This window comes from Astatotilapia calliptera, chromosome 14 (assembly GCF_964374335.1).
Source record: "Astatotilapia calliptera chromosome 14, fAstCal68.1, whole genome shotgun sequence".
NCBI lineage: Eukaryota > Metazoa > Chordata > Actinopteri > Cichliformes > Cichlidae > Astatotilapia > Astatotilapia calliptera.
This window is the reverse complement of record NC_137435.1, coordinates 1069374-1079857: the sequence shown is the minus strand read 5'-3', so window position 1 is coordinate 1079857 and position 10484 is coordinate 1069374. Positions and strand designations below refer to the sequence as shown.

Here is a 10484-nt window from a genome sequence, read left to right as displayed (position 1 = left end):
ACTGCTATGTTATAGTCATAGTTAATTTCTATATGGTAATGTTCTTCTCAGCATCTGATTGTCAAATACATACCATACAAAATAAAATGAATTGCACATATGTTAGGCATCATATGTTATTACATGATTCCAACTATATGTTTAATAAATATAAAGAAAATTCCAAGTTATTGAAATATTTATATTTGCTCTGAAAAAAATATGGGTCAGACTCTCAGTGTATTGAGGATGTGCTGTCGGATCTCCTTAGTTCTGATGCCGTAGATGATCGGGTTGAAACAGCTTGGAAAGAACAGGTACAGTATGCTGAAGAAAATCCTAATGGCTGCAGGGAGACCGTTTCTTATTCGATATGAGAGGAAAGCTGTGAGTATGATGGTCAGACTAACAGTCATGACCACGATGTGCGTTACACAGGTGTGAAGAGCTTTGGCACTTGACTTTCCTGAGCTCAACACAGAGCTGAATATGACTGTGTAAGAAGCAGTGATGAGGAAGAAGTCAGTCACAGGGACAGAGAAGACTGAGATCAACCCCACCAGGCTGTTAATGGTGGTGCTTCCACAGGCCAGCTCCACCAAGGCCATGTGCTCACAGAAGCAGTGGTTTATCACATTTCTCAGACAGAATGGCAATTTTCCAGCCAGACTGACCACCACCAAGACAGCAAACATATTTCTGATGGAAAAAGGGATTACAAATTTAAGAAATCTTGCTAAAGCCATTTGTTCTTGATAGTGGAGCGGGGTGCAGATGGCAAAGTAACGATCTAGAGCCATCCACAGCAGCAGAGTGGACTGAAAGGCTCCTAACAAGTGAATGAAATACATCTGAACAAGGCAGCCGATGAGAGAGATCCCCCTCCAGTCGAACAGGAAGCTCAGCAGCATGTGGGGAACAAAGAATACAGGGAGGCTGAGGTCAATGCACGCCATGCTGGCAATGAGGATGTACATCGGCGAGTGGAGGCTTCTCTGTGAAACGATCACGTACACCAGCAGGGAGTTAGCAAACAGTGACACAACAAACATGAAGGAGAACGGGATGAAGAGGAACGGCCTCAGCTCTCCGAGTTCACTAAAGCCATCCAGGAAGAAATATTTGTGTGAGGAGATGTTCTCCTTCACTGCCTCCATCTCTGTCGCCTCCCCAACCCTCCTAGTTTTTAGCTGGATCAGGCTGAAATGAGACAAAAAATCTGAATAATCCACAGTGGTTTAATACAAATTGAAAGAACTGATAAAGAAAGCTGGAGCCAAAGACACAGACTCTGTGTTCTGTTGACACTTCAACCTTCCAGCGTTGGCTAACAGACGGTTAACCCCTTTTTATAGAATACAGCTTGTAGTTTCTCTTTGCAGCATAAAAATAATTTGTTTAACAGCACTCAGTAGACTGACCAATACTCAAAGCAATGGGAAAGTCCAAACTCTCACTCACAGATAAGAGGAAATGAGTTAAGATCTTTAGAAACAACCGAGGAACCACAAAGTCCCAACCCTGCCATGAACGACAAACTGCTGCAACACCAGTGTCACTGTTTAGGCCTCTTGCATGAAAGTGTGATACATACAACAGTCGTCTTTACACACATTGATATCTTCTAAACAGAGATGGTGCGCCATGTTTTATGTGTGTCCACAGAATTCTGAAATCCATGAATGTGGCTCAAGGACGATCTACAATAAACATTCAACAGTTAGAGCTGTTTCTGTTTGTCAGATGCTGATTGAATCAAGGAGCTCCTTCACAGTTTTCACATGGACTCTTTTCTTATTCAGAACTACATAAGCTTTATCCATGACATAAATATTGAAAGCTGAACCTACAAATGTTAGAGGATTTATGAAATCAAGCAGGAGAAATCTTCATTACACAGTTGTATGATTTCCACCTCACTCTTTCTTTACTTTGTAGTCACATTTTAATTCTACTTGCGGTTCAGACTCTCAGCTATTTCATGTCAGTGGAGCCCTCCCTCCCCTCTTCACTTCTCACCATTCTTGTATGTTTTTTTCTACCTTGCCTTTGACTCAAAGGTCAACTTTAGTATGTTTAATATTCAAGTAACAACAGTTAAGAAGTGATAAAAATCTGATAAAAACAGGAGACTCAGACGGTGTGGTGTGCTTTCCACCGCATGGAAAGTTTGAACTGGCTCAACATCAGCTGTTAGTGAAAAACACACGAGCAGCACAAATGATCACAGCAAACAAACCTCACTCACAGCCGAGGCAGCTCATGTGTCCTCTCAGAGTTCACAGGGTTCACATTGAAGACAACACTGAAAGCACACTCAGAACAATCGGTTCAGTGAAAAATCAGTCAGTTCCTCAGAAATATTAGAGTACGGGAACTCTCTGCTGCATATAAAGAAGAATGAAGACTTTTATGAAAGATTATTCATAAAGAGTCAGAGGTTACCTAATTGTTCCTGAATGGAAATAAATGAGCAGGCTTGACTTGCTGACTGTGTGCCTCGATTGCAGGCGGATGGTGTCAAACCCTGATCCACCTCCATCCATTCCTCCATCCACCTGTCCCTGCTGATCTGACTGAGCACTTTAATACTCTCCGTCTGACGCGACCACTTTGCAACCCTGTTGGTGTGACCAGCTGAATATCACAGAACACATGGTCAAAATAACAGACACACTGTGGGAAAATGTAAAGAATGCAGTGTGTATGAACATCACTGTGTTGATGAACTAATGCTAAAGCCCTGATGCTAAATTCAAACAGCACACTGCAGTTTGTGTCCTGTTTTTAGACTTGTGTTTTGATCTTTACTTTCAGTTTTACTTCCTGTTTACTTCCAGGCACCAACAATGCTTGTTCCAGTAACCCTGTAGGTGGAACGATGACATGCGTTCAGCTGTGTTGTTGGCAGTTGTGCTGTGCGGCCTGTTAGATCTCTTACATCTTGTGTCTTATGTGAGAAGCTTGTAATGACTCCAGCTTCTTTACAAAACTGCCTGCTGTTTGTCACCGACTATGTTCACTGTTTTTATGGACAGAATTTCCAGGTGGGACAAGTGATGGAAGTTTTTCACCTTGGTGGCATCAGGATCTCTTCTATGTTGGTTGCAGACTATGCGGTTGTTTTGGCTGTATAAGGTAGTGGCCTCCACCTGTCAGTGAAGTAGTTTACTGCTGAGTGTGAAGCGGCAGGAAGGAGAATGAACACCTCCAAGTCTGAGGCCTTGGTTTGAGTGAACACTTCAGGTCAGGGAAGAGTTGGTGTCCCAAGTGGAGGAGTTTAAAAAATTATATTTTTTAAGGGATCTTTCCTTTCGGGTTTGGTTAGCCTGTGTGACCTTGGAGGCAGCTAATAGGGAACCCACAGGCCAAATGGAACGCGCCACGGGCTGTGGCTGAAGCAAAAACTCTGGTGTGGGAGGAGTTCGGAGAGGCAATGGAAAAAGACGTTCGGACTGCCTCGAAGAGATTCTGACAAACCGTCAGGCGTCTCAGGAGGGGAAAACGGTGCTCTACCTGCACTGTGTATAGTGTGGGGGGAGCGCTGCTGACTTCGACTGAGAAAATTGTCGGGCGGTGGAAGGAATATGTTGAGGACCTCCTTAATCCCACTGACCTCCTTAATCCCCAGCAGAGTCTGAGGACAAAGGGCATGACCCGCCAATCTCTGGGGGCGAGGTCACTGAGGCAGCTAAACAACTTCTTGGTGGCAGAGCCCCTGGGGTGGATGAGGTCCGCCCCGAGTTCCGGAAGGCTCTGGAAGTTGTAGGGCGATCCTGGTTGACACGCCTCTACAATGTTGCATGGAGATCAGGGGCAGTACCCCTGGACAGGCAGACCGGGGTGGTGCTTCCCATCTTTGATAAAGCGGACCGGAGGGTGTGTTCCAACTACACGGGAATCACATTCCGCAGCCTCCTTGGAAAGTCTATGCCAGGGTGCTGGAAAGGAGAGTGCGTCCATTAGTCGAACCTCGGATACAGGAGGAACAAAGTGGTTTTCGTCCTGGTTGCGGAACACTGGACCAGCTCTTTATCCTCTCAAGGATACTCAAGGGCGCATGGGAGTTTGCCCAACCAGTCTACATGTGTTTTGTGGACTTGGAGAAGGCATTAGTCTTCTCAGTCTAAACCACAGGTCCCTCGGGGGGTCTTGTGGGGGGTGCTCCGGGAGTATGGGGTGTCTGGACAATTGCTACGGGCCATTCAGTCCTTAGACAACCGTTGCAAGAGCTCTGTCTGCAAAGCTGGCAATAAGTTGGACTCGTTCCTGGTGGGTGATGGGCTGCGCCACAGCTGCCAGTTGTCACCGATTCTGTTCATAATCTTTATAGACAGAATTTCAAGGCACAGCCAAGTGGCGGAGGGCTTTTACTTAGGTGGCCTCAGAATCTCAGCCCTGCTTTTTGTGGATGATGGGGTTCTGTTGGCTTCATCGGGTGATGCCCTCCAGCTTGCACTAGAATGTCCGCAGCAGACCCAGGACATGCCGGAGAGATCATATTTCTTGGCTGGCCTAGGAACACCTTGTTGTTCCCCCAGACAAGCTGGAGGGCTTCTCTGCTTAGGCTGCTGCCCCCGCGACCCGGCCCTGCATAAGCTGAAGAAGATGGAAGGATGGACACAATTTTTATTTAATTTTTGTTTAACGAGGAAAATATGAATCTTGAAAATAAAAATCTCTTTAGCAAAAGTGTTGTGGCTAAGACAGGCATCAGTAGTTCAATCAGCAGTAATGTTATAGCCTAGTAAAATACCAACTACAAAATATTCAATACAAAAAACAAAAAAACAATGTCCAAAAGTAAAAATTCAAAGCACCTTGTTCTGTATTTTAGGATTATTATTTTTGCATATAGCACATTGAAAAATGCATTGTGATGTTAGGGTCAGAGTGAGGGCACAGTGGGGACTCTTCCATCATGTATACTGTGTCTTTGCACATTAATGAGTCTCAGACGAGCTTCTCATTGTTTCATCAACAGCAACTGTGATGCAAAACAAGACCCGACCTCAGAGGCCTGTAGCCACTCGGACACTCTGGAGGATTGAACCAGCTACAGGCCAATTAACACACAGTACAGCACGGGGAATAATGGAAGGGGACTCTTCAGAGCGGCTTTGGGACTCTGCTTTGGTGTTTATGCTCCTGTGAGGTGACCACAAGAAAGCTGTTTTGTTTCCTGCAACAACCACACAAACACAAAGTTTGTTACATTCCTCCATAAAAAGGAAAATAATGTGGACAATACTGCATATTAATCAGTTGTTGCATTTTTGAGGTGTGTCAGTGTAGTTCCATTTTTTCTGACTGGCCACAGGCCTCCGAGGCTGAGCCTTGTGTTGCATCACAGTTGCTGAGGAGGATGAAAGAATGAGGAGCTCGTCTGGGACTCATTAACGTGCAAACACACAGTATACATGATGAAAGAGTCCCCACTGTGCCCTCACTCTGACCCTAACAGCACACTGCAATTTTCAATGTTTTATATCCATAAAATAAGCTTAAAATAAATCATTTAGCTTTACTCCTCAGTATTACAGAACTGCAATAAAGTTCTTTGGACTGCAGTTCGGGTTCATGTGTTTCCTCTGTAACAACATGCGTGTCATGTTTAGCCGAACTCAGTGTGTGAGAGGATGTCACAGCTGATTGAATCATTTATGAAATTATGCTGCAGAAATCAAACTGAGATTGGTGGCTTGCATCATAGTAGGCCCTGGCATTCACCCTAGTTTGATTTTTGATTTGGTATGGCTGTATGACGGTTTTTAAAACTTAAATGAGAGAAATGTAGTTTGATTTCCGGTGAAGGTTAAATGTTTCTTTCTCTTTCTTTTCAGGCTGATTGAACTGAAAAGGTATTAGGAAGGAGGGAGCATGCACACACATTTTATCCTGGATGGCTTTAAAGAAACTTCTTGGATGGAAGGTGAAACATCTTCATGAAAGTTAAAGAAGTCCAGCTGCTTTCTTTCCAAGCTCCACAGACTACCACGAGTTGGATGACTGAGAACCTACACAGACCTGTTAGTGAATGGTTTGATAATTAGTCAAAATAATGATTTATTCTGTATTTCAGCAACCAGTTTACACCAGGAACAAACAAAAAACAAACGAAAATTACTTAAACATAAACAAATCACAAAGAAAGAATATTACAGTAGCCACAACTGGACCAAAGAGCTTAGCCTTGTCTACCTCAGTTGGAATACCCAAATGTTTGGTCATCTATCATCCACCTGGGCCTTACACAGAGTTTCTGTCTGATTTCTCAGACTTTTTACCTGATTTAGTGATCAGCTCAGATAAAATAATTATTGTGGGTGATTTTAACATCCATGTAGAAGCTAAAAATGACATCCTCAACATATGTCTGTGAAGGTTCTCAGTCATCCAGGTCATCGTAGTCAAAGGAGCTTGCACCCCACCATTTGACCTTAGAACTGAAGAAGCTTCTCAGATGAGAGGTGAAACGTCTTCAAGCAACTTAAAGAAGTCCTCAACATAGCATTTTTTCAGGGTGGGTGGAAGGGAGGACCCAGATGTGAACTCTTGGAGAGCAGACAGTGAATTTATTTACAGTGATAAATTAGTCCAATAGGCAATGCAAGTGTGCAAACAATCATCAGTGAGCCTTCCCCATTTCTCCTGTAGTTCGTGGTACCACCTTCTGTCACTTTCCCAGCAATGACCTGTGCTCATGATTCCTCAACTCCTTCCTCCCTGTTGGAAATCCTTGAGCAGGCAAACACAGCAAACAGTCTCTTCTCTCACTTCACTCAGTTTAGACACCAGAGTTAATACCAGGCTTGGTGAAATATTCCAGCGCTGACTGTCACCGTCTGTCAACAGCTGGGATGCTGAATCAACTCAGCTCCCACGTAGAGGTGCTTCCAGGTCGGATGTCCTTCAGCGCCTGACTTCCAGAAGTGCAACTTCCTTAAACAACACCAGGAATGGAGAGGGAGAAAAACGGGAGAAGGAAAAAAACAACCAAAACAAATCCCACAGGCAGGTGTTGCGTCTCAACACTTCACCAAGTTTTTTGATTCCTCATAGGCATCTGATGGAAGACAACACACTGCTCAGTAGATCATTTAACACTTTTATTCACTTCTAGAAGGGAGATGTGTCCTGCATGGCACACTGCCGTGACGTGCACTTAACAGTTTTATTCCAAGCTGTCCCTGTTAGGTTTATGTTGTTGGATTGTTATTTATGCTTAGAAATATTCAATTCAATTAAATTTTATTTATATAGCGCCAAATCACAACAAAAGTCGCCTCAAGGCGCTTATATAATATATAACCATATATTCTTAGAGGTGTATAATCGATTGTGTAGTGATAGTATGTTTGATCCTTAGCAGGCTGCAAAGACTCTGTGTGCCTCCCAGAGCACTGTGGCATAAACACACATCTTAAGGTCATGAGAGAGGTCATACCTTCTCTTACTGATTTATACTATGAGAGGACACCTACTCTGTATCTGCTATAAAAGCCCTTTGTTTAGGTGGACTGCTGGACTCCTGGTACCAGCAGGTCTGGGGAGTCTTCACAGGTTCACATACCGCAAAGAATGACGGCCCTTTGGTGGCCCAGATCTGGTTTGCCAAAGGTGGCCCACACATTGGCCAGCACAAGGCCAGTTGCAGACACACTGGTGGTCCTTTGCTGGCCCATGTGTGGATTACCTCTGGAAAACCTGGTCTGGGCAACCAAAGGGCCATCATTTTAGAGGTATGTGGGCCAGATATGGCATGCCATCGCATAAACAGTGGCGTCATTGCCAGACCTGGCGCACATCTGGTTGACATACACTCTGCCATGACACCAGTCAGTCAGAAGTGCCAGCTTGATGCCAGATCTGGGCCAGGCCTGTTTTCTATAAGCCTGGGCCACATAAACCAAACCACAAATGAGCCAGATGTGGCATGCCATCACATAGACAGTGCCACCTATGCCAGGCCTGGCCCATATCTGGATGACATACGTCTTATCATGCCAGAAGTCAGCCAGCAGTGCCGGCTTGATACCAGATCCGGGCCAGACCTGCTTGCTATGTGGGTTCATGAGTAAATCATATGAGCCTTATATGATTGACCATATGAAGCAAGCTAAAGCTGATGCAAGTCTTTTATAAGTTTTTCTATTTCTTTTCCATATGGGGTGACACAGTCTAATGTGTTATTAGATTCAATTGGCTTCTCTCAAAATGTAAAAGAACCCACCCACCACTTTAATCACACTCTAGATCTTGTTTTAACATATGGCATAGAAACTGAACATGTAACAGTGTTTCCTGAAAACCCTCTCCTGTCTGATCATTTCCTGATAACATTTACATTTACAATAATTGATTACACAGCAGTGGAGAGTAGACTTCATCACAGTAGATGTCTTTCTGGAATTTTGTAACTAAGTTTAAGAATATAATCCACCCACAGAGCAGCTACCTGAACGCTACTCCAACAGGTTGATTATTGGACTGGACTCACCCAGGCTGCTACCTCACAGTCTGGCATCACTTTGCCTTCTGACAAAGTAAGACATACAGACTGTTACTGGACTGTTATTCATTCAATTCTCTGAACCATCCTGACTCTCCTCTCCCTCTGTTTCATTGCCCTAGACCACCATCTCTCAGCAACCTTTTTCTTTACAAAAAACTGGAGCTAAATAATGATACTCTTCCAGAACTGCTGACAGGTCTAGGGAAGAGGCTGGTTCAGTAGGACAATTCAATTCAATTCAATTCATATAGCGCCAAATCACAACAACAATCGCTTCAAGGCGCTTTATATTGTAAGGTAGAGCAGCGGGCATTTTGTTCGGTGTAGCAGAACGCAAAAACTGTTCAGGGCACAAAGAACTCCAACCGTAATTCTACCCCTCTCTCAAACAATCTGAGGGTTATGATGTTTAAACCAAGGCTAGCCCAACACCAATCCGGTGTGGGGAGCATTGAAAAGAAAAAGAATGATATGTTCAGTGTGATTACTGGAGAGGAAAAGAGTGATGTCCTCGGTGCAGTGTGTGACTACTGCCAGCGGGCTACCGTTGATCGTTGCTACTTGGAGTGTCTCTGGTAGAGGCATCACCGGGAAGCCTAACTCACAGGCTAGTGGCTCGTCCAGAAAACTTTGTTCTGCACCTGAGTCAATCAAAGCACTGCATGGGTGAGTTAGAGAACGAAAGATTAGTTTAGCAGAACAACTTGGGTGGGAAACAAAGTTAGCAATGGCGCCCGTCCTCTGGATGTCTGGAGTTTTGATCTCCTCCATACCTGCTTCATACCCTGGAGGACGGGGCTGTGGCCCCCCCACACTCCCTAGCAGATCGTTACATGGAGAAACCTTTGGAATGCAAGCATGCTGATCCACACAGGTATGCACACAGGTGTACACATGGGTATTCATAGACGCGGACTACAGCTTTCTTGGCTGCTGCCTCAAAGCACACTGTGCGCTGTCTATCCTGCGTGCTGCACAATATCGTTTATTATTTAGTATCTACTGATATCTACTGCTAGCTAGTTTATTGTGACGGTGCTGGTTTTTTTATTATGTTGCTCTTTGTTGTTTGCTTTCTCTTCTGTTTTTTTTCTCCATACAGGTGACCCAGGAGTTTTGTTTTTTTTGTTGTTTGTTTTTTTGTTTTTCTTTCTTCCCCCCTTCTCACCGTCTCTTCTCCCCTTTGGTTTTCTTTCTCTCCCTCTCTTTCTTTCATTCTTTCTCCCTGTCCTATCCCCCAGTCATGTCTGTCCCGTTTGTAGCAACTGAAAATAAAATAAATTCATAATTATAATAAAGGTTAATCAAATGGACCAATATGGCAAGGCCATGATGATCCACTTGGTAAAATAAATCCGCTTGGCATCTTTCTTGGCCTTAAGACAACAATTCTGATGCTAAAGATCCAAACGGGACAAAAAAAAAAAAAAAAAAAAAGCAATGGCGCCCGTCAGACTCCCCACACTCACTGGCGGTCGGACTCTTTTACTGGTGTGGGAAACTTATCTGAGAAATGTCCCTTCATAACATGCCGACCCAGGACCCAGGAGTGGAGATTTAGAAGGAATAGACAGTGCGTTTTATTTAAAGTGAGAAGAGTTCAGTGACAGTTCAATGTGCAAGCTGTCCCAGATTGAATCTGTGTACGTGATTCCTTCTCGAGCAATCTCCTCTCTGTCGTATGTCATCCAGATGTGGGCCAGGCCTGGCATAGATGGCACTGTTTATGTGATGGCATGCCATATCTGGACCGATTATGGTTTGGTCCATCTGGCCCAGGCTCATAGAAAACGGGTCTGGTCCGGATCTGGCATCAAGCTGGCACTTCTGACTGACTGGTGTCATGGCAGAGTGCAGGGGCGATTCTAGGATCAGCGCTTTGGGGGTGCTGAGCACCCAGAGAGCTGCCTTGGTTTGGGTGAACACTTCAGGTCAGGGAAGAGTTGGTGTCCCAAGTGGAGGAGTTTAAGTATCTCTAGGTGTTATTCAT

The 10484-nt window shown here is 44.4% G+C and overlaps 1 protein-coding gene across 1 annotated transcript; it reads right to left on the bottom strand.

Annotated features, from left to right (window-relative positions):
* Window positions 1–206: 206 nt before the first annotated feature.
* On the bottom strand, window positions 207–1136 carry LOC113036566 (olfactory receptor 52K1-like). The gene has a single exon (XM_026192984.1). The coding sequence runs from the start codon at window positions 1134–1136 to the stop codon at window positions 207–209; it is 930 nt and encodes a 309-aa protein (XP_026048769.1).
* Between the last annotated feature and the right edge of the window lie 9348 nt (window positions 1137–10484).

What these genes read in the sequence shown, in the direction of transcription:
- LOC113036566 (XM_026192984.1), bottom strand. Translation starts at nt 1,136, where the DNA reads ATGGAGGCAGTGAAGGAGAACATCTCCTCACACAAATATTTCTTCCTG.